The sequence below is a fragment of the Amphiura filiformis genome, chromosome 5, assembly GCF_039555335.1.
Source record: "Amphiura filiformis chromosome 5, Afil_fr2py, whole genome shotgun sequence".
In the NCBI taxonomy this organism is placed as follows: Eukaryota; Metazoa; Echinodermata; class Ophiuroidea; order Amphilepidida; family Amphiuridae; genus Amphiura; species Amphiura filiformis.
The window spans coordinates 48836484-48862845 of record NC_092632.1 but is presented as its reverse complement, the minus strand read 5'-3'; the positions used below and the strand labels follow the sequence as shown (position 1 = coordinate 48862845).

Here is a 26362-nt window from a genome sequence, read left to right as displayed (position 1 = left end):
TATATAGAATTTCTTTGTAGTCTATAGTTCTTCCAATTTTCATAGAATTTGAATTGATAATGCTCATGACCTGCATGACAATATCGTCTAAAGCTGCTTGGATAGGTTTGCTGATCCCCCGACGAGGACTGTCAGAATTGCCTTGATACAAATACTTTGCAAAAAATGTCCATGGAATGGTATCCTCATATCCATCGGGTGAATACTTCATTAAACCCGATGGTAGCCCTAAAGTCCGCACCTCGCCATCGATCTTTCTCACCGGTGGCTCGTCAAGATCCTCATTAAGTAAAAGTTTCATGTCCCGGATTTCCCGGTAGTGCTGCATGGTTTTGAGCCTCAAGTCTGCTATCTTGACATTGTGTAGGTAATTGTGTAGTCTGTATAAATATGGAGGCTTCTTGATGGGATGTAAGGTTATTGCTTTGTGTACCTCTGGAGTCTGAAGATTCCCAGTGAAAGCATGGTCAGACTTGCTGTAATTGTTGTAAAATAGAGATTGCATCTGTGAATGAGATGAGAAAAAAGAGAGGAAATCTGTTAATATATATTGAAATCAAAGTACACTGTGATATGACATTAAACTTTTCATAGTATTTCCATAGACATGCAATGTTTCTGTATTAAAATAATAGTGCAAAGACATTTAACTTGAACTGACTTTAAACACAGGCTGTCAATTGACCAGATTTGCTACCTACTTCAGGTAATAATAGTCCCACTCCCAAATGCAATCATAATGTTCTTGTGTAGAGAATGATGTTGGTACATCTAACACAAAGCATTACCATAATTACACCCTTGATCTAATAGCAACACACTTGGGCCATATTCATGTATGATTATGATTCACAGGGTAGGCTTCACTCCAGGACTACACCATTCCCAGACATTTCTATTCATAGACCATGAGTCTAGTAGTATTAGGTAACACTAAGTAAATTCAAGGTGCCTGATATTCTAGTAACCTACTTTTTCCTGCACTAGCATGAAAGTAAGAGCACAGATACTTCAACCACAGCCTTTTAAGTATCTGTGGTAAGAGACACTCTTTATACTTTCATGGTATATAAGGAATGCTACCAATAAACTAATTATAATAGAAGGGAAAAAACTAAAAGCTTACAGAATTGGAAGTGTTTGGGACTGGTGCGCAAGAAATCATGTACAAGTCCCTCAACAAACCAATCAAAGAGACAAAACCAAACCAAGAAAAACAAGAAGGAAGTTACTTTGTTTTTAAAGTACATTGTGATTGGGAATGCTATGATATTTAAAAATATCACAACATTGCTAATCACAATGTATTTTTAATAACTGCAGAGTCACAATACAACTGGTCATAAATTACAACAGATAGGCCAAAGAAACATTTGGATTTTATAGTTCCATACATTATATTATGGATCATGATTAGAAACAATTTAATCAAAGTATTCTGAGCCACAGATATTTTTCCAGTAAAATAATAGACTGTCACTTTGGGAAGACAGTCTGCTCTAGTGGGAAATTAAAAAGTGATCATATCATACATCTATGGCTTATTAACCTGATCTATGATTTATTAGTACTGCTGAAACTACTGCAGCATCACTGCCATCATTGGCATGATTTAAATGAGCACAAGTAGAAAGTTCTATGAACTTTCTGTGAACCAGACTTGGAAGCTGAGAGGGGATTTGATATTTGGTAGTTTTCATTCCCCAATAACTTTTGTTCTGCTGTAGATGAACACCAACTGCTGTAATAATGTACACACTCTTATCAATTCAAACATTTAAGTTTGTGGATGCTAAGAAATATCACTTCCAAGTTTGGAGGTGAACTTAGGTTCCTCAGTAAATCCTATTTGCTTCCATGGATAACAAAAACAATGCTCTCTTTATATAACCCAATTTTATACTTTGTTGGATGCTTATGAACTATTCACACATGCTTGGAGCATCTCTGAACCATTGCATTCTTCACTGAAGATGACAGCAGGTAAACAATATTCAATTGTTGTAGCCGCAAAGGTCATTGCTATTAATTGACCTAATGCTAAAAATAATTTTTTGCATGCATCCATCCGAAGTCTTCATCCTTCCATCCATAAAAACAGCATCCATAATTACACCATCTACGGTATACACAAATCCGACTTGACATATTCCTACACCTCAATGGCGGCCGTAGCTGGGGGCCTTCCATCCATTTTACGTGACGCCAGTATCACAGGCGTGCAGTGTTTACCGCTCCAGTGACGCGGCGCAAGTACTACTCGCTCCGATGCGCTCGCGATAGTGTGCGTCTTGGATCGCATTCCAAACAAAAGCTAGTTTGGCGCAGATGGCCCCTAGCTATGGCCGACTTAATCCTGACCGTCACTTGGCTCATCGGATTTGTCTATATTATAGACCATCTTACACATAGGGCCCTACACAGGTATGCAACTATGATCTGAGCAGGCCTGCTGCTTGCAGGAAATGTTTGCTTGTTTGTTTCATTGAGAAGACTAATTAACATGTGAATTTGTCAGCAGGGCCCTGAACCCTACAATGCCCATTTCAATTCAATACTATTTGTCACAGTGTAAGCTTAACAGCAGACAAGATAATTAAATTCTGATGGACAGTGTATACACTGTAAAATATTGCAATACCTGATGGTTCCCCTGGTCAGCAATGGCAATGACATTTAAACACACATCAGTTTACTATTGGTATTATTATATTGAATTCAACTTTGTGAGATCAATGCAAAGGACAAAGTTTGATTTCAGATATCATACATTTTAATTGACCATTTCATAGACATAGGAATATCCACAGATCATGGAAAGAAAGATCTGTGGATTATCAAACCTCATCTTCAGCAAAGTACGGTCACCATGTCAGATTTGATTAGCAAATGTAATTAATTGAACTGTGTCAATGGAAATGATGTTGTTTTTGCTGCTAGCATAACACGCTGAGTTTGGCATGATATCCTACCTGGGTCAGGCCATTCATCCATCTTCTCTCACCTGCCTACCATGTAATGAATACCAAATACAAATCATTTACCAACCCACCTTGACAACAGCCTAGCAAATTTATTTATGTATTAACCAAAATCTACCTCCTCTCAAAAGTTGAGATTGACAAATACGCCCATCATGTGCATGTTCCAAGCTCTTCCCAATACATTTTGCTTTAAAATTAAGTAATTAACCCTTTCATGCACGAATTAAGTTTTAAATTCACAAACATTTTTATATTGTGTTATTTTACATCTAAAGGGATTACAAGAACATACCCAGTGTCAAATTTTTTAGGCGGTGTTCCATTAATTAATTATGCACATGTCCTCATATGAGGACACTGCGCAACAAGGACGTCAATATTTACAAATATTTACATGCTACATCTACATAGAAAAACTTAAGACTTAAGTCATTTTCTGAAATAATAGAGAAATTGGGGTAAAATGTAACTAACTTGGGCTAAAAATGATGTAGAAATATTATTGGACTTTACAAAATAAGGAATTCAGGCAAAAAACAGAAACAAGTGACTTGTCTTCAGTCATGTACATGCATACAAATGCATTGAAGTTTATGAATTACAACTTGTGAATTAGATTTCATGAATTACAACTTGTAAATTAGAATTTAAATTCAACTAGATGTTATTCCTAGCCTAATTAGAGTTCAATAACTTAAGTTGAAATACAATTATTATAACATTCACTCTGTAGTAGGCCTATTTCATTCTACATGTATGTATTTTCCTATACCACCATGGTAAATGTTACTTCTGTAAATGCACAGTGTCCTCTTATGAGGACGGAAGGGCGCTATAGTAAGACACCACAATGGCGCAGTGTCCTCATTTGAGGACACATGTGTTTTCACTATTTTCAAGTATTCTAAAATATTTGTTACAATATAGTTGTTTCCATTATGTTCTATAACATTTATAAATACTAATAAAAAATTGTAATCACTTTCCTACGTCATAAAACAGGTAAAAAATTTGGCGAATCCAGGGATCATTAAGAATAGCCCATGGCTGTAAAATCCCAATTGTAGAAATGTGCCTGGGGGTAAATAGAGCCTGTAGGCATTTATAAAAGCTCAGAGTGTATACTGCCCTGTCTTGACATTGTAATGCAACATTGCACATTGATGAGGGGGTATTAATACATTTTTCATAGTGCATTTATTATCCGTCCTATGAGGACACAGTGCGTGAAAGGGTTAAAAGAGGACATAATAATTTTTTTTTTTTATTCTGTTTTGCATTATTATGTAAGCCTGGTTCATCAGTCTATTGCCCAACATGTAAACTGTAAATACTCTCTGAGAATTAGCTATCTATCAACTATTGTAGAACAAAACAAATCTGGACTTGGACTTCCTGGCAGCCACTGGCATGTAGGGGCCTCTATGTTGTATGACCTTGGCCACCAGATGCTAACAAACAGGCGAAGAATTTATATAATATCTGTATTTAGGTTAACATTACATTACATTACATTACATTACATTAGGCATTAAAAAAAAAAGGTTTGTCTCAAAGCTTGCTGCTAGCGTTGTAAAATCGCACGATTTGACAATAAAGAAATGCGGAAATTTTTTAATTTAAAATCGGCGAAAATCAGACTTTTTTTTTTCCAAAATACCATGAAAAAAGTCGAATAAAAAAAATAAAAAATCGCATTTCGCATTTGTTTTTAAATTTCTCGTGAGCTTTGAGACCAACCTTTTTTTTTTGGCCTTACATTACATTACATTACATTAATACATTACACATTATTTATGGTCATAACTTCTACTTCATATTGGTAAGACTAATTATTGGATGCTAATATGATTCTTTTCCCAGGTGAAAATTAAGTTCACTTCCTGTGAAGTAACCATTTCCAAATTATCAAATCTTTCACCCTTTTGTTGACATTGACTTGAGCTATTTCCTGGCAGCATTTCTTCACAAAAACTCCAAAATGATTTTATTAAGTGACTTTAATTTACAGGCGATATCTTGTTGCATGATATTGATATCCCATGCAAAACTGTCCTTTTCATTAGGATCTCAAATATTGACTGCTCAGTGCCAGAAGTGTGAAAGTACAATAGCCGCTCTGTGAACATTTGGCAATTTACATACAGTATATTGTACTCATCTACACATGGCAGCTATAGCAATTGCCCACTTCTGGCACTGAGCAGTTGATATGCTCATCTGCCAGGACCACGGTTCTTTAACCTTTATATTAACTAACTAAAAGATTGCCCTTTGAATAATTGGGTACAAAAACTCATACTCCATAACTAGAGGTCAAATTTGGAGCTAGGATTGTTAATGAGGGTCAATTAACTATGCCATTGGAAGTGAGACATCCAATGGGTAGAGAAAGTGTATAAACAAGGTAGAATGAAATTGTGTTGACCAGCCATTGCAGTCTATCTGTAGTATGGACCTAGAGGCTGTACAAATGGTAGGAATTAAATTTGGACACTTAAATACCATTATGACCATGCTCTTCCTGCAGGCTGTGAGGCGAAAAAACCATTATAGACTTGGAAGTGAATTTGACACGCTGATATTTACATTGAATTGTTTGGTTGCTCCAGAGACCAATCTATTTTAAGAGATAACTGACGAATGTGAGCTACCTCTCTTGATGGATGGACCTGAGTGTGAATGGGTGGGGGTGTGTAGAGATCACACCACTAAATCAGGTCCAACCCTATCTGACCGAAGAAATAACAACCAGTGTTTTTATTCGCTGACCATACCAGGTGCATTTTAATGGAAAAAAAGTTTGAAATGAAGGCTGATGTGCCCATTTTTTGGTGATAGTTGTGCTCTGTGGATGTTTTTCTTATCATTCAAGCATAAAATAATAAAAAATATTACACTTCTGACATTTTAGGAAGGTTTTTTAGTTCCATGCACCAAATGACGTCACAGCATAGAGGGCCTGAGATGTAGGCTTTGGTATGGTTTACATCATGTTCAAGGCACCACTGCGAAAAATCGAGCCGCTCAACTACCAAAAAAATGCTGGTTCTAGGGTAGAATATATCATAAACTTTTGGAAAAATGGTGTTTTGAATGAACGATGACGTTATAACCATGAGAAAATGACGATTTCTTGGGTACCTTTTAACACATAAAAGAATAGGAACTTGATTTAGTGGTGTGATTCCTTAATTTCATGTGTATACCATGGTATAGAAACACTTTTGTGGCTATGGACTCTCCGTGACAGAGAGTTTACACTGTGTAACAATATTTAATCAGATTGCACATGGTTTTAGTGATTTTTGTCTGTTTGTGGGTGAGTTTTCTGCTAAATTGACATTACAGGGGGGGGGGGTCGCTGGCTGTGGGATTTGGAAAGTGTGGTCCAAAATGGCTTGTAGACTGAATTGTTGAAAATTTAAGCTTACTTGAAAAATTCATATACTGGAACTTGATCATGCTAAAGTACTTGCAAATAATATTAATCAGCTAGTCAAGAACATTCTTCTTGCACAAGAAAGGCCTATAAACTGACAAATTTGGGTTTTGTCGAGGCCGTATAACCGACTCTGAGACATGGCTAAGTTTTGCTAGGCCTATTAGGATGCAGTAATCTGCCTGATTTCAATTTTGTTTTTGTTCAGGTGTGTGATCACTAGGGCATCATGGACCCATCAAGCATTTTAGCATTTTGACTATTTACAAGTATAGTAAGATTAATCAAGAAAAACTCAAACAAGAAGAGCTTTTAAAAGGGATGTTGGGGTTCAGGCTGCACTTGTACATGGCATTGCCTACTTGACAATAGATCTGGATATATTAACATGATTTTGTTTCAACTTTATGTGTCATGTGACTCAATTAAAAACATCTGAAATGTTAGGAAGCAAAAAATTAGGCCTTGCCTGATTATTATATCTTATTGCTGCTATCTTCAGTAGATAGCGCATAGATAGCCATGCACATGATGCATTAATTTGAGTCAGCATCATACTTAAACTGGAATTATTTCACTTTCAATGGTCAAGATATGTTGAGAAAGGTTGAAGATCATGTAAACTGATCTTTTTAAAAATTGTTGATTCCTTAAGAGATCACACCACTAAATCAGGTCCAACCCTATCTGACCGAAGAAATAACAACCAGTGTTTTTATTCGCTGACCATACCAGGTGCATTTTAATGGAAAAAAAGTTTGAAATGAAGGCTGATGTGCCCATTTTTTGGTGATAGTTGTGCTCTGTGGATGTTTTTCTTATCATTCAAGCATAAAATAATAAAAATATTACACTTCTGACATTTTAGGAAGGTTTTTTAGTTCCATGCACCAAATGACGTCACAGCATAGAGGGCCTGAGATGTAGGCTTTGGTATGGTTTACATCATGTTCAAGGCACCACTGCGAAAAACCGAGCCGCTCAACTACCAAAAAAATGCTGGTTCTAGGGTAGAATATATCATAAACTTTTGGAAAAATGGTGTTTTGAATGAACGATGACGTTATAACCATGAGAAAATGACGATTTCTTGGGTACCTTTTAACACATAAAAGAATAGGAACTTGATTTAGTGGTGTGATTCCTGTACAGATATTATTTTGATCATCGCTCTCTAGACACACACACACCTCAATTTCAATTTCATAAATAAAATAAATACAGGATGGGAGAGATACAATGAACTAGAAACAATTAATACATTTCATTTCAAATTTTGTTCCCAGCAGAGAAGCCTGGTCCGGGAGCCCAGTCTATAATGCGCTTGAACTGAAATGGTGTAGAAACCAGTAGGCCTAATCCCCACAGACTATTCAATTCTTGTATATTCGTGAGGGCTGATCATCATGATCATTCGATCCGTGCATGTGTAACAAAATGACAAATCATGCCAGCATTGTGTGCCTTCGTGACAACTTCCACAGATAGGGTGAATCCCCACTCTGTGGTAAAATAAAACTCTTGAGTCTACACATGGAGGTAGTAAAGAGTATTTAAAAGTGGTTTATCACTGTCAATGGTTGCCGACGGTTACATGTAGTGGCGTAGTGTCATAGGGGCACATGCCCCCCCCCCCCCAATCGATCTCAAATTTTACAAAATCCCATAGGAAAATGGTCAAAAGGGGGCTCGAGTCCCCCCCCCCCCATCAGCCCCGGTGCCCCCCAATCATGGTCGGTGCCCCTCCCCCCAATAATATGACCCACGCTACGCCACTGGTTACATGTAGGGGTGTGTGGGCTGGGTATGTGTGATTGTTCTTTTCTTAACAGAGAGGAAAGTCAACTTGGCTCACTGAGAGAATCAGCTTGTTTCTACCATGAACAAACAGTTGGCGAGGTAATGCAGCATGCAAATGAGATCCCAGATATTTGAGAATAAAATTTGGACACAAATATGCAAATTAGCTCATGAATTGTAATAGATATAAATATGCTGACCAGGCTGACCATGGCCTACCTATCCTAGAAATCTGAAGTCAATCCACATATTCATTCAAGCCGCCCAGCATCTGGAGGTACAGACCTACGACCTACGTAAGCAGGTACAGATAAAGTACAGATTGCAACAAACACAGAAAATGCAGGGGAATAAAAAAGCGGTAATTCGAGATGCTCAGTATAAACACGATCTCGGTATAAACACGATCAGCGAGATAGAGAAGGAAATGTATAAATACATTCAAGATAACCCCAATGTATCTTAGCAACTAACACCTGCGATCATCAGGTCTTTCCACCCACAAATGTGTCCTACTCCTTGCACATGACTACTAGTACTATTCAACTAGCTATCAATAGCCTTTACACCCAGTCCCACTTCCACATTCTTAACTCATGTCTACTCCTACCTTTTAACTTCTTAACTCATTATCTCCTCCTACCTTATATTAATAGTAACATTACTGCACATATATGTCAAAAGTGCAATCCGAACATTCTAATGTAATTCTCTAAACTGACACCTGGGACTTTACATGGGTGTGAAATGTGTGACTACATTTTATGATCTGAAGTTCTAAACTAAAACTTGGGTGCCAATGTGAAGAGAAGGTTTTGATGCACTATGACAGGTCTACATGATGTCGTTTCAGTTCACCTAAAATCACATTATACCATATTGCATATTTGGCAAAAAGTCTTTCTTGCAACAAAATGAAACTCATTTCACATATTTGAAACAATGAATAGCCATTAACAAGAAGCTTTGTTTTGTAGGAGTTTGGGACTATGCAGAGATGCAATTTGGTCCTGTTGTTGGTGATATTGATTTTAATGATTTGTCAAGAATGGATTTGAAAAAGTACATGATTTTGCAGATGAATGCTAACTAATTCAATGTGATTTACACTTGACCTGCATTGTCTAGTCATTTTCTCACATGACAATGTAAAAATAACACCATACCATCACATAAAACAACATTTGTGTAACTTGCTACAAGATATATCCAGGAACCATATCCTCCATGCTCCACTTGAATTAGTAGCTGCACTGCAGGCTGTTGATTGTCTCAATTGCTGTACGGTATAGATCATTCCTGCTTAATTTTCCATTTAAACGGAAATGGTTTGCTTTCATATAATAGGGCCTATATTTTGATTGCTATTTACGGTCTCTGGCACACAATATAGCACCTGCTCTATTTCCTCAATCGCAAATGAAAATTGAGATGAGCTCGCAATAGCAGTCTGTTTTTTCTGCTTCTTCCTCTTTTGCTGTGGAACATTATCAAATTAAATGTTGAAGAAGTTCTTCTACCAATAAACTTGCTGGTCCAGTGTTGGATGTGGCAAACCCTTCTTGGCAATAGCCAATTGCAATTGCTCTGGCAGACGAGTGGTTCTTTCACAGCCATGCACATCATCGTGATCAGAGGGAATGCTTCGAAGCCATGCGCGCATCTATTCGAGGGCGTCACGATCTGAGCAACTGAGCCAGTTCCGGCTTGTTGTTCAGTCACTAGCATTTATAGCCCTATTGTTTGTCCCCTGATTAATATGTTGCTTCTGCATTGACAAATCTTGCTTAATTTTTCATTTCAGTCCCCAAAATTATATTTTAATTGCCATTTACAGTCCAGCAGGTCTAAGGTCCATTAATCAGCACCTGCTACATTTCCTCACCAGAGCTGTGCATCTTTCTGCTCTAAAGTGGAATATTTGAAGATAAAAATTATCAAATAATCATTCTACCAATAAAGTTCTTGTTGTTCAATCACTAGCACCCCTAGTTAAAGGTATAAAATGGGGACATGTGTAAGAAACCATGAATATGGGGATATCAATAAAAATGCACCATATTTTCATTTCAATACAGTGTAGGTACACCCCCATCTAATTAGACACACCCACTCAGCACCCTGAACTAGAACATGTAGAATGAGGATATGATGATTTGCATAAACTTTACCCTCTCGGACCACGTCCTTGTTGTCCCGACGAAATTCATTATTAGACCTATGTATTTTCACACCATGCAACATTGTGCAATAAATAGGTCGGGGTAAATACGAAAAACTGCTAAAAATGTCCTAAATGTCCCCCTCTATAGCCCACTTCGATGCAGCATTTAATTAGTGATTTTTAAACAGTGATATCCCCCTTTGCAGGTGTATCCCCAGTATTGTATTTACATACGCATATATGTATCCTCATACACATTTTATAAACGCATCAGCACTTGTTGTTTTTCAAAGTCTAGCAATGTCAATGCTCTGTATTTGAAGCAGAGGGCTGGGGTAAGTTACGAAGAATATCTTCCTAAGTTCGATTTCTAAAAAATACAAGTTTGTCAACATTTCTTCTATACTTCAGATTTGTGATTTATTTAATAACAACATCATTTCCTCAATATTAACACTGGCATTTCCCCCCTTCCAGTAAACCATTTTGTCAAGATCAACAAGCCATATTCAACCACATCCTAATTGGGCTAGTCCCTGGTGGTCCACTCTCTGAAATTGTGACTCCCTCCCACACTTCCAATCACCCTTCCATTACTTCACACTTAAAAACTAGCCTAAATATTTAGGAGTTCCAAGTGTGAGGTGCATGAGGTCATTGTCAAGTTCATGACCTCTCCATGTTGGCCTTATGACCTGGATACTGTCACTTATCAGTCTGGCTAATGGGTGCCATGCTTGATCTATACATTGTAGTTGATGCGCCCAGGTCAAATGTACTTATCAAGGCATGTCTATATTAATTGCAATGTCTGTCATTGCATTGAGTTGTGTGACTTCACAGAAATGCCAATGAGCTACTACTATTTTTTAGTAGGTCATAAGTATTATACACTTAAGAATCAGTTTAAATATAAACTTAGATATAACCATAATCATTTGAGTTCACATAAATAATTTGTCTACTGATTGAAGAGGCATAGCCTTGGTCTACATTGTATTTCCGCTATGTCTGTGGGTAACAAGTTTGCTATTATAGCAATTGATTTCAAAATAGAAACAGGCCTACATTTTGTAGTACAGCAGTGCAATAATGAAAACTATGTATCATTTTCTGCCAGCAGAAAATTTGTCAGAGTTGAATTCAATCTTTGAAGTCCCTTCTAATAAATATATTCCAATATTCTCAATTTATCTGTTGAAAACATGCATGGAGCATTACAAAAATGCTTCAAATACACACATATGCCAAATGGGCTTCATTACACTATTTTGCAAAGACCTATCACACTGGCCAACAGATCACATAAAATCATGCCAGCGTCACGTGATGCTATGCAGATTGATCGGCAGATGAGATGCTGGTGTGATGACGATGTAATTCAATTAAGCAATCAGAATCAGTCTGACTTCATTTTTACGCCATAAACTGCACCAAATCGGGCAGTGCCAAAGATCTTTGCAAAATGCTGTATGTAGTAATTTATACCAATCAAAATGAGAAGACATGGGACCAATGCCACAAAAACAAAGAACACTACAGTGACATCAACAACAAGTGAATGCACACAGGGAAGTCATCAAAAGAAGATGAGTTATCATGTTTTGAAACTAAAATCGAATTTAACTTGTAGTAGGGTCTACATTACAAGTTTCCAAAAACTTCTGACTCATTTTCTCATTATAAATGGCTCTACATGAAGTCAGTAGAAGTTCAGTATCAATAGGCCTTCATAAATAGAAATATACTGGGACCGCTGTGGAATGAACATACTCCGTTAAGAACACAGGAAATGAGATTAGTTCCTCATTTATAGCTAGAAACGTTAACACTGCATACTGGGACTATGTATCCTACGCACCATTAGAAGTGAAACCCTAAGCCCCACTTAGGCATGAGAGTCTAACTCTATAATACAGGTTAAGGCTTGTAACAAACAAGTAATTCCATGACAAACAGGCCAACAGAAGATGAAATCAACATCAGACTGGTGCCTGTTCTTTCAGCGACACCAATTTGGCAATAACCCCGAGTAATTTAGGCATATAATGCTTACATGTGATTGGAATGACAACTACAAATTGTGGGTGACCAGGTACATGTTAAGTACTATGGCACTGCAGGTGTAACTGAAATTAGCTAGTCATCCACCATTATAGGACATACAAGGCATACTTCTCTCGAGGTATCCCCAAACTTGGCAGGATTATGTGGTTGTGCCAACTCTTTACCAAGTTCTTTACATTGCACTCAAAAAGTGCAAGTAACTAAAATGATTTAAATCTGCATGCACTCTACTCAGAATGTCTCTCCTTGTTTATAGACCTACATGTATGTCTCTCAAACCGTAAATGCAATGCTGTATATTTTGCAGACTTCCTCTGCCCCAAAACATCACTCATAAATACTCATCTCTAGGGGAAAATGATGTACCTCACAGACTATCAAATCATCATCTGAAAAGATATTTATAAATTTTGATACGTTCTACTAAAATGGCAGACAAGATTGCTTTCATTTGGCCTCATTTATGGCTCATACAATTTCTATTTGGGAGTTTGGAATGCACACATGGAAGACTCAGCGCAACATGGCCTCATCTCCATTTTTGGCAAAAATGTGATTGTGTTACCAAAATATTCAGAAAATGATGGATTTTCCAGTGACTGACAACAAAGAATGTCAATTTTCAATCCCAATAAAGCCACAGACCACTGGAACATAGCCTTATAATATACTGAAGCATAAGAGGCAGAATTCTGCAATGCTTTGCATGCTGGTCAGCGGCTTCAACATAAAAATTCCATGTTCTGAGATATTTTCTCAAAATATCAAGAGCTATCTAAAGAAACCACTGAACCAATACTGGGCTTGATAGTACTCATTTTTATGCATTTTTCATGGCGATTCCAAATATTGTTATGTGAATTTACAATTCTGAAATTTTTGAATTTTTGAAGAAATTTGAAACTTGTCTTCTGCAGTCGACACTTGCTTGGCGAGGGTTAAAACACCTGAGTGGCAAGTGTTAAACGCAATTTTCTCATATTGGCCAAAATGGAGATGAAGCAATGTTGCACTCAGTCCTCAACATGTACTTCCTCCTAAAACAAAACTGCATTCATCAATTCCTAACTCTTCAACAACGATATATTGTATCATCATGCAACTTAAAAGTGCACTCCTTGAAATGCATCCACTACCTGAATACAATAACATGTTTACAACAGTATAGATTTCAAGAAGGAAACATCTACTATGAATGCAGCACCAAACCTAATTATGGTTGCCGATATTTCCCCTCTAGCTTGCCTCTCGCTACTTACACACCATCCTTCAGCATGTTACTCAGGTGTCTTGTATGCAATCAGAAAAACAAACTGCCCTTAGAACTCACTCAGCATTGCATCACAACTATGTTCGCTATTACCCGCATCCCTTGCAGGTTGAAGATGCGTGATGAAAACATATAAGCATGATTAAGATTTCAAAACATTTGTTTATTCCTGTACTCCCCCACTTTTTATCCCGAGGTGGTAATGGTTTGATAATTTAGGGGAAATTAAATTACGAGAAGTTTTGTTTTCGTAACTACTAGAGGCACAAGATTTATTTTAGGAATTCAAATTGCAAGATCATGATTATATTTACAACTTTTGATCTAAGTTTGAACTTTTAAATAACATACAAGTTCATTATTTGGAGAGGGTAAATATGAACTTGTTTTCCACAAACATTTAGGCCTATCATTTATTATGTAGGCTAGGCCTCAATCGAAAGTAAGTTAAAGTGAAAAACAAACAAGAGCACCAATGGCGCTGTGGCTCTGCGCTTTTTGGTGACAGTGAAAGTAATTGTTCTTGGAGTCGCATGGGCAACAAGTGAAATCATTTGAGTATGTGACAGATCACATTCCCCCAACAGGTACATCTGGTAGGTTGGTAGCTATCTCATTTGCAGAGCATACAATGATACATCAATCAATTTAGGGAATTAGCGACATGGATCAAACGGGTGGAAATGGTGACTGTACCACCAAGTTTCATGACAGTTAATACTAATTTGACCTCAGATGACCCTGGTGACTCTGAAATGACATTCCCAAAATTTGACTCTAAAAGTGACTATACCTAACAAGTTTCATGCCCATCCGACAGTTTTACTAATTTGACCTCAGATGACCCTGGTGACCCCAAAATGACTTTCCAAAAATTTGACTCCAAATGTTGACTGTACCCACCAAGTTTAAAGCCCATCAGACAGTTCTGACTAATTTGACCTCAGATGACCCCTGGTGACCCAGATATGACCTTCCCAAAATTTTGGCTATAAATGTTGGCTGTATCCACCTATTTATAAGCCCATATGACAGTTTTACTAATTTGACCTCAGATGACCTCTGGTGACCTCAAAATGACCTTCCAAAAGTTGGCTCTAAATATTGATTGTACCCACCAAGTTTCATGCCTGTCCGACCGTTTTTACTCATTTGACTTTAGATGACCCTTGTTGACCCCAAAATGACCTTTCAAAAATTGGCTCTAAAATGTTGACTGTACCCACCAAGTTTCATGGCCATATGACAGTTTTACTAATTTGACCTCAGACACTGGATGACCACAGGTGACCCTAAAGTTGGCTCTAAATGTTGACTTACCCACCAAGTTTCATGCCTGTCCAAGAGTTTTTACTACATTGACCTCAGATGACCCCTGTTGACCCCCCAAATGTCTTTCCAAAAATTTGACTCACAAATGTTGACGATACCCACCTAGCTTCACACCCATTGACAGTTTTTATTTATTTGACCTCAAGATGACCCCTGGTGACCCTGAAATGACCTTTCCAAAATTTGGCTATAAATGTTGACTGTATCCACCAATGTTCATGCCCATACAACAGTTTTTACTAATTTGACCTCAGATGACCTCTGGGGACCCCGAAATGACTTTCCAAAATTTGCCTTTAAATGTTGACTATACCCACCAAGTTTCATGCCCATCCAACACTTTTTACTCATTTGACCTCAGATGACCCCTGGTGACCCCAAAATGACCTTCCAAAATATGACTCAAATATTGACTGTACCTGCCATCCCGTCCAACACTTTTGATTAATTTGACCTCAGATGACCCCGAAATGACCTTCCAAAATTTGGCTCTATATATTGACTGTACCCACCAAATTTCATGCCCTTAAAAGTTTTTACTAATTTGACCTCGTGTGACCTCTGGTGACCCTAAAATGACCTTCTAAAATTTGGCTCTAAATGTTGACTGTACCTACCAAGTTTCATGCCCATAGGACAGTTTTTTCTTATTTGACCTCAGATGACCTCTGGAGACCCGAAATGACCTTCCAAAAATTTGGCTCTAAATGTTGACTGTACCCACCAAGTTTCTAATGCTTGCCATGACAATTTTACTAATTTGACCTCAAATGACCTCGGGTGACCTTGACCCACTTGCCAAAACAAACTTGTTCTGTCTCGGGTCAAGATGCACCCACCCACCAAGTTTGAGGAACACGCGACCCCTAGTCTCCGAAAAAATAAGAATTTGCTCACCGATAGCTTCACATTCTACATTGCATTCAAAATCTAGTCGGATTTGCTGAAGAATGACACCGTGTAATAATGGAAGTTCAGAAGTAAACACAGCTGATCACAACAGGCGATTGCATCAAAAATGTTGCTAAAATTACATTTCACTCTTCGGCAAAATAAGGCAAATCTTGCTCAAAAGATGCAGTTGACTCATCGAAATAACTTTCATCCAAATTTCAACATTAACAGAATGAACCTCCAGTGCAAACTGCAAAAAATTGCACTGCTGTCTGCCTGAAAACGATAGCAAAGCACTCTAGCATGGAATGCGTAGAACGATGTACAAATTCAAACTAGCCCGAGGTACTCACACTGACGTCATCACCGTGGCGTGACTTCACGGTGCCCGTTTTTACGTCGTATGGGCATTCAGGGCCCTAGTGAGGAAGGAACAGGGCCATGATGTTTGAGGCTAATTCGAAACTAGACTACTCTAGAGTTCTGGAGTAAACTGACAGACAGATAGACGTTGCGTATTATGTGGGCATAATTTATTCAATATTATATTATTATTACTTGTCTTTGGGCATTATTTTTATGTTTGAGAAAATATTTGGGCCATCGTAATTATCTATTTTTTTTTGTTTTGAAAAGCCAGTTGAAAAAGGATGTTTGGTTTGGTGATTGAATTCACTCAGTGGCTAGTAGTAATACTATGACTTTACCATGTGTACGTCCCGGGTTTACGTACATGTACCCATGATGTACCAGTGCTATGTAGTCCATGAGTGCATCATGTGCATGAGCATATGCCATGATGATGGCTGATGACTGAGTGGTTTCCGACTTTGAAAGTTGCATCTTGTCTTGTCTTGTCTGCTACTGCACAAAACGCCTGGTGTGGCTATCAGCGTACAGATCATGCATCGATTCGCTGATAACTTATTAAATTTTCTTCTCAATTTCAATTTCCTTACCGCCGATCAAGTTCTTGAAAGAGGCCACATCAGGAGCTATTTTGGTGGTAGGTGGCAGTGAGTTCCATTTTGGTATTGTCCGTGGATAAAGTGAGAATTTATAGCAGTCTTTGCTGGGGCGTATGACGACATTGTTACGTTCATGAGTTTGACGAGTAGTGCGTCTGGCTGTAGTGTTCTTGGTCAGGTGATGACTGATGTTAGATGGTGTGAACTTGTGAGTTTCTTTGTATATAGTTATGAGGCGAGCCTTTTCCCTTCTGTCTTGAAGAGTGTCCCATTTCAGATCATGAAGCATGTCCATCGATCGTAGAGGTAGTACTGCTCCTACTCCTAGTCTCCCAGACACCTTGCGATCTCTCTTTGGGATATTTTTACCAAATAGAGTAACAATCTGTCCTTTGACATATTTAATTTCATTTGTTTTAACCATGTTTACGACTTATCGTAGTGCAATTTCGCCGGCGACATCTGTCATGTGTATTCATGTGGGGGCAGACATCTTGGTTGTTCCACTGCCAAAGACTGTTCGTTACGATGTCTGTGATTGGTTCATTTTGGGGCTAATTTCTAAGGACAGCACTGATTGGATAATTACGCATTACATCATTGGGAGATAACCGCGTTATCGAAAAAGCAAAAATTTGCACTTGCATAAGGAAAATAGTCCACTAGGAATTCATTTTGTTCCGATTTATTCAAGATTCGACAATTTTCATGACTATTTTTTTTTTTTTTTTTAACTATTTCTTTATTTAAATTGTAAAGAAATAGTTAAGAAAGTCAAAATAACTTTTGAATCTGAACCTGAGAGTACTAAAATCTTTGAGACATTTTAATGTTAAACTTCCGTTGGTTTGCGCCATTGTCACGCAAGGTTAAATTATACAGACCAAAATAATCTCTAGCACACTGGGGAACCAAGTAATAACTTCGTTATGGTGGCTTTTTTAACTAAAAAATCACATTTTCTCAACTGAATTTCAACTCTATCGAGTGCAATCGATGAAAAAATAATTTAGCAAAACTTAGAAACCAATTTGAAAACCTAAAGCCAAGCACAAAAAATTCCTTAGCATAAAAACCAACACTGTATTGTGTAACCCTACGGTTCTGATGACGATGACTCCTTAGCTTCGCTGGAGCCAAAAATCTGCTACCGTATGTGACAAAATTTTGAAAGTTTAGGTTGCAAATTTTCTTTTAAAAATACATTATGAACTTCTTAATATAAATTGCCTTTTTTTAATAAATCTAGATGAAGTTTTGATAAACAAACAGAGAAACAGTAGCACCATATTTTCAGCCTGCACCATGCAATACCGTTTCCAATGCGGACACCATATCAAGATACATTTTGTGATATTCTGAACATTGATCAATATCTTTCAATCATGGCTATCTGTCTCCACCTTTATTGCAGTAGGCCTTTTTCCTGGAACTACCAACGGTTGCTTCAAATATTATGTGTCTACAAGCTCTTCTATCATTCCCAACAAACAAAGTCAACTTTTCAGTACAAATTTTACCTCTTCTTCCACAAGAAAGTACATTCTGGAAAAGAATATTAATCTTTAGGGAGAGGTGGCTGCAACAACCAGTTTAAAACAAAGGAAACAGTTCAAATTGACAACCAAAGTGTGAACAAATTAATCACTATTTGCAGTTAATTGCGTGAACATAATAATAATATATTCTGAACTTGAAAAGTTCTGCATCTTGACATTGACCTCAACCATGGTAAGCAAGTTCATTATTGTTAAGATATGTAAGCAACTGGGTCATATGTCCTGCTGTGGTGAGTCTGTGTTGATCAAAGCCATTAGATAGGCAACAGACGTGTTAGGTCACTAACGTGGCATGCAGACATAAAGGGGAATATAACAGGGAGATGCCACTTTAATATGATGTGGATCCACTCAAAATACCTGAAACTGCATAAAAATGCCAAAAAGAGATTTAAATTTGGACAACACAAAATTAATATTATTACCCAGTACCTTATAATTAGAGGAGGAAACTAGTTTGTACAAATTGTGATTCAAAAATCTGATAAGATCTGTGAAAAGTGGCCATTTAGCAATGCAGCAATACTCCTTTATTTTACAGACCATCATTTTGCAAATGGGTATAAGTCCATTCTTCAACAGCACCTGACTTTCCTGAACTTCTTTATTTGTCCATAAATAGGCCCCCTACACATCAATTGACCAAGAATCTGATATTTCCTATAGTACCCATATTGAAATTATATCAATTTTCCAATAAGGTTTTTGTACCCCAGTTGCCAGATTTTTGGCAAAAAAAGGGGACTCCAGTTTGGGTAATTTTATCAATAACTTTAAAAACAAATTGACCAAAAAAGAAAGTGCCATATATGTATTTATAGCCAAGACCCAAATATGAGACCCATATTTGCTGCACATCCCCATTTGGTCATTTAGGCCCTGAGTGAAATTAGAATGCTTCAACAGAACAGATGTTTATGAGTGACTGATAAGGTCTGGGGGTAGTCAGTCCTAGTACTATTGAGGGGATAGGATGTAGAAGTGTTGAACTTCCAGCTGACCTTTCCTGTTACAGCGCTTTGATCCCTCTAAGATCCGGAAAAGGCGCTATATAAAAACACCGAAATTTATTTATTTATTTATTTCCAATATTGACCACTAAATGAAAGTATTCAACCCATTCCAGGATCTGTGGTTTAATGTGAACATCTAGGCCCTAAATAATGTTGGTCAGATATCATAATCAAAAATCCAGATCATTTGGGCAGTTTTGTTTTTGGGGGGGGGGGTCTCATTTTGTGCTAAATTTGTTTCAGTTTCAGAATCTTGCTCTTAGTTGCACCCCACCTAAACCCAAACCACCCCCCCCTTCCCTTGAAAATCATGTCACAGACTTGGGGATCTATCCATTTGTGAGTGTGATTAAGCATTAATATCTAATGTTGATTATCCAAAAGGTTTGTGATAAACGGTCTCTCAAGTGAAAGCTAACTTTAGCTGAACCAGAACACCCGAAGATTCATCCAAATTCAGATTTTTTGCATTTTTAGAACAAGCATCATAGATGTGTTACTGAAACCAAAAATATGGCAAACATGAAAGCAATCTGATTTAGTCAAGTTTTGACATTAAAATGAAGATAGAATAAAAGTACTTTTATTACTCCTGAAAATGTTGAATGTCAGGTCAAAGTCATCCGAGGTGAATTAAGTAATGTCGATCACAATTCTGCGCCAAAATTGTTACAGGTCATCTGAGGTGGACTAAGTATATATTTGGATTGTCAGAACACCTTCCCCAATCAAACACATTTCTCTTGCATTTGATCATCTTCTACTCTTCCCTAGAAAAATCATTATAATACCAAATCTACACACCATGGAATTCACCATCACATCCAAGCTCACATTGGGCGCCCCATTCCTTTTTTAAAGGAATTTTTATTCTTATTGCCAGGTACTTGCAGAAGACATTGAGAATAGCCATAATTTACACTTTCAGAGCTAGTTATTTGCATGTTTTCTGCAATAGTCATGATTAAGATGGTGATCAAATCAGCCTATATTTACTTAATATTGTTGATCCTTTAGTGGTGCCTTTCCACAACATATTTTGCCGAATAGGCTTATAAGCCCTTCAATATTGAAGGACCTTGTTCTTTAGTTATTGTGTTATCATGTTTATCACCAATACATTCCTCAAAAGAATGTTAAATAGGTTTTATACACTAATAATGCATGTACAACATGAGTAAACACTGATTCTGTGGTTCTTCCCTTGTAGTTTATAAATTTGCAACTATGTCAGCACGTTTGGCCTCTGTTTAAACTTTTGGTTTTCATTCTGTACAGACTTGTGCTGAAATTTCAGTCAGCCAATATGTCAGTCACTCACTCTCACTACATAGCGTGGCCTTCCAACCATGTTCCAACTAATAAAAACACCTCTGGTTAAAATATCTTAATTTAATAATGCAGATGAACTTGTACATGAGCCAGCTCACTAGGTACACCAAGTGAATATATTACAGATGGTGTGTGCGTGTAATGTCAACCATAGAGTATGTTGTCTATTAGAAGAGAGCATAGATCTCAACATGGTATCAACATATGGGTAAACATAACATTCATATCATATCCTTTATGTCAGCAGAGTCAGCAAACTTCATCCCGGCGGAGTTCAGAAAAGGGACATGAATGTTTAACTTGAAAATCAAAACATAAACTGATGAAATTCCTCCCAACTACATATGTATTTATGTAATCGAGATAAGCTTAGACTCACATCGCACTCATTAATTAGATCAGTAGACTAAACTAAATCCCTATCATGATATGAAATACTTTCACCACATTTTTTTTCAATCATATGTTCCCTGAAAAAAATTCCTGTTGTCATAAAAAGTACCAATTTTTTGACGCATTTTATTGTTAAAGGTGCCGTTTGCACCCTTCTCCTTTCTATGATTATAAACACCTCTTAATATGAATGTAATTTAAGCTGACTACAGAAATCATCAGCAATCAAATCTCTATTTCTACCCATGCACTGCTGATTTCTATATCACACTGGACACTCACAGTTTCGGCAATCCATTGTACATTGTACGACACAAATTCAATATTACAGAGACGTATGATAAGAATCATGATTCTGATCAGAAACTCTTGTTGAGATTTATAAGGTAAATAAATGCAAATGGTTTAATCCAAACTCTGTTTCTGTTGCAATATGATATTTAGAATTTAAGTCAACTTTACAGGGAATGATTGCCTGAGGCTAAATTAATGCCCTGTCACTGAACTTGAATATAGGGCACATCTTTGTGCCCCAATATTGAAACTGTAACACAGGTAATTGTTACACATTCAGCACAGTTCATTAGGAGTTTCTATGTTAATTCACCTGTAACCAGGCGTTTTATATTGCCCATTATATGCATTGTGCTTAAATAGCTGAAACAACTTCATTCTCTGTTGAGGTCATGAAAAGGGTGTGAAATTGATGAATGCTTAACTTGGAAATCAAAACATAAAATAAGACTTCTCTATTTTAGGTTAACCCTAACGCCTTTTCTGCTTTTGACGAACGGGAAGGAAAGAATGAAGGAAGAAAGAAAGAAGATGAAGAGAAACGTTTTCTTTGGTCTAGGATTTTGTAGCGTGATTGAAGGAAGGTTAATAAAATAGAAAATGATAGAAATCTATCAGGATTTGGTGTTTTCCATTCTTACTGACAGGCATCGATATTGTGTATGCCTCTTTTACTTGATCTTTTTATCCAAATTAAAAGGGGAAATCTGTGCAACAGAGATGACAGACTTGAACAGGATACAAATGTATAGGACTGGGTGTTCTTGGGTAAGTTTGAGGAACACATCTAAAATTCTGCTGAAAAGGTTCTTAAGTCTATTTTACAATCACTTCAGGTTCTTTATTTGCTATTTAAGTTCTTATGATACAAATCTGCAACTTATTCTACAGGTTGTTTTGCCAATGCTTAGGGTTTTGACAATGCTTTATAGTTGAAAAAGGCTACCGCATTCTCTCTAATTGACCATCCCTCTAATATAACATGCCCTGATCTTTTTTCAAAGAAAAAGTGACCAATGCAGAAATGTCCATACCATGGGATGCAAGCATGGTAAGTAAGCTTAAAATGAGTTTGCATGTCTATTTTTGTAGTAGTATTTTCCAATATTATGTGGCCCCCACATGGGAGGCACCATGTTGTATTTCAAACCTGAAGTTATATTTTCCAATACTTTGCACGTTTTTTTCACTGAAAATTCACTTCAAATAAATGCCCCCTGAAAATGTCACACCCCCCTCCTCCGGTGTTAATTAGAGAGAAAACAGTAAGTTGTACATTTTGACCACTTATTGTGTTATCATTTGTACTTGAAAATGATGTTTATTGGCAATATCTGAGGTTCAGCCTGGTCAAACTTATTATTTTCAACTTGCAAGAATGCACCTTTCTCTCATCATGAACAGCAACTCAACACAATGTAATTAGAGATTTTTAAATTGATTTACATTGTCACTGCCAAAAGATCTTCACAGCTGTGCTTACAGGATTCTGTGACAGCTTCTCAAACTTCCATTTTTCTTTGCATTTCAAAGACAGTAATTTTCCTGAGCTGTCTTTCCCCTCCAACACTTCCACTCACATCCTTACAATGACATTAGGTTAACAAGAAAGGTGTCACTGGTGGAAATGACATTTATTTTGAACATGACTCCCTACAAAGGTTATTGAACTTAGGGATCTTATAACACATTGAACTTACTTGACTGTCACAGAATTGTATGTACATCAGGCTGCCATATGTTCCTATTGAACTTAAATCTATGCAAAATTTCTCATTATACAAATCTATGTTATGGGTCTAATAGTTGAAAAGAACATTCTACATGTATATTGACCACATCCGTACTGCAAAAGACACTGTGTCTATGTGCTGTACCAGTCATACATCAAATCGAAAGAATACAATACATTTATGTCCATTGTGGCTTGAGGGAGACCAGGGTCCTATATCATTTCTCAGCTTCCAAGAAAACAAACAAACCTCCATCTTGTGCTAGAAATGAGAGGGGGTAGCAAAGTTTTTATCCCTTTATAGCTGCCTATGCATTTTGCTATCAGTGAAATTTAATTACCGTAGATGGGCACTGATTGGGGCATAGGCCTTTAATGGAATGAATACATTGTATGGTACTTGATTTCTAAATAGGGTCATACCCTTGTGATGTAAGGTAATATTAATGTGGGCGCAGTAATGACTCCCGGTAGAAACAGATTGGGTGAAGGGTGCTGCAGGTTAACCAACAATGGGCTTATTTCAGAAAATAAGTGCACACCCCCTATAAAGTAATATAATCATAGAAATGTCTGGATTTCCAAGTCTGCTTTCTGAAAACGATTGGAATTCCAGTTGCTAATGTCACTTGAAAAAGCCTGGAAATCCAATTTAAATGAAGGAAAAATAACGGAAATGTCTCAAATGAGCTCTCAAATTGAGGATTTCTAATTTTGAACTATTTTTCTGCTGGATTTTTTCGCCTTTTGACGATTCAAACAATCATGACTGGACAAAAAGTCCGGAAATCCGAACTCCTCTATATGGGGTGTGCATCTATTTTCTGGAAAAGCGCAATCACTTTTGAAGGTAGTTTTTAGTGTGATATGCAGGGATATACCCAGTAGAAACAGAAAGATGGATGCCACTAAAACAGAGACAAGCTACAATACAGCACATGCGATCCAAATTTGACATTAAGCAGCTTGAAGATCACAAAAAGTGTTTTTGGACTTCCGCCCTCCCCGGATTGTGAATCCTTACCCTGCATTTGCAGGGCAGCAGAAATTACCCAGTTGACGTATGAACACATTGCTATAAAAATGTTATAAACCCTGCTTTTAAATAATTTTATCTTAGCTGCCACATCTTACTACTTATCAATCAAATACCAGCCAGCTAGCATCTCACTTCATTTCATCCATGTCACTCAACTAGACATATATACACATACAGCTTTTATACCAAGAGGCAAAATAAAGGAGAAACAACTAAGAGCTCCCAACAAATACGCGATTGCATTATTTGCGTAGTTTGTGGCTGCATGTTATTTTGATATTTGGGTAAAAATCTATTTTTATTTTTAAAACCCAGATTTTGAAAGTCCCTGGACCTAGAGATAAATGCTATTGCTAGTTTGATGATCATTTATGGTTGATTTTAACTTAAACTTCATTGGTTGTAACTTGTATGCATAATAATAATAATTTTTTATGAAGTACAATTTTCTACAAAATTTTTTTTTTTTTAATCAAACAAAATACTTGCACCTGGTTCTAGGACATGGATTCTCAAAATCTGAGAAAAAATGGCAAAAAACAAAACAAAACAAACACATGCACACAAAAACAACAAGATTTTGCGTTTTTGGCAGGAACAGGAAATCACAGCGCCCTTTTGCATATAACAAAATCGGGGTGAGTATTTTGCCGTCTCTAATTGTGTGTTTGTCATAGCCCTACACAGACCATCATAAAAAAATAAGTGATGACAAATTAATTCTTTCAATAATTGGTCTCAAAATTAATTTTGGTCAGTTCTAGAATAACATGGACCAGCCATTCTGTTGGCATAATCAGGCTAGTATTAGAAACAAGAGCAAGCTTTTATATGGGATTATTACCCTGATTACCAGTATTAAATTTCCACTGACACAACCAATTTTTTAATTGAAGTAGCAGTTGACAAGTCACATGCGCTACCCAGCACATTCAAATGTCATGCTATAGGTATAGAACGTTTTTAATAACATTCAGAAACCATTTCAGATAATTTAATGTAAAACATTCTAACATAATGTTATTACTGTAAGTGTTGACAAAATATTTTCCAACATTTTTGCCCAAAATAATTTGCAACAACATTTGGCAACATTTAATTTAAAGATGTTGTTGTAGCGTTGTGTGGGTTTTTTTTATAAAACATTTTAAAAATCCTCCCAGTCAGAACTCTTGCCCCAAAAAAACCCAAAGTTACAAAAATTTCCACCTTTTGCAGCAATTTGTTGACCTTGCACCCCACCCCCCCTGAAATTCACTTTTCCCCCTATGCCCCTCCACAAAATTCCTGGAATTATGGAAATCAATATAAAATGGTATCAAAACCTGGTATTCAAATATTCAAGGGGCAAGCAGTATTTGGTATAACATTTGGAAAAACACCCTACATGTATCCTTAGGGCAGATAATTATCAGCTTCACTGGATCACAATAACATGACATTTGATATCAAAATATGAAATGGACAACAACCATTTTTGGCATATTTTATAATATTTAGTGGTTGAAAGTGATATCAACTAGTACACAATGACATACCTGATGACGAATGTACAAAACTGTTTCAGGAAACCAAATTTACCACAAAAAAGTTTGGAAAGGAACGTACGAAAATCTGTGCAGATAGGCCTATAGCTGAATGGAGGTTTTATGTAAAATGACTCAACTTTCACCCAAAGATAGACATTTATTCGTTTCAATTGAATGACTTTAAAAGACATTTTGACATTTATCAATTTCTTTATTGGTCCATTATTACAAATCCTAATGAAATTGCTGAACAAAAAAAAAAAGAAGATTTTCTGTATTTTGAATAATCATTGAATTTTTCAAGGTGCATGATATGCTGATATAAACCACAACTTTATACTGCGCACAATACAGTATTTAAACACTGTTTACTATAAAAAAGGAATTTTGTGTATTGTAGTGCAGGCTTTCATAACTACTAGTGCATTCCTAATCTAGCCTTGGGTGTATTTTGACTGGCAGTAAATACAAATTTGCTATTGACAAAAACAATATTGACAAATTGCCTACAGAATGACATTACAATTTGCTTGAATATTTTGTGTACATG

The 26362-nt window shown here is 36.8% G+C and overlaps 1 protein-coding gene across 1 annotated transcript in view; it reads right to left on the bottom strand.

Annotated features, from left to right (window-relative positions):
- LOC140153291 (chondroitin sulfate synthase 1-like) overlaps positions 1 to 26362 on the bottom strand; it is a 49866-nt gene that overhangs the window by 4407 nt on the left and 19097 nt on the right. Inside the window, 1 exon segment of the mRNA XM_072176000.1 lies at positions 2 to 505. Within this exon segment, the coding sequence (XP_072032101.1) occupies positions 2 to 505 (504 nt within the window).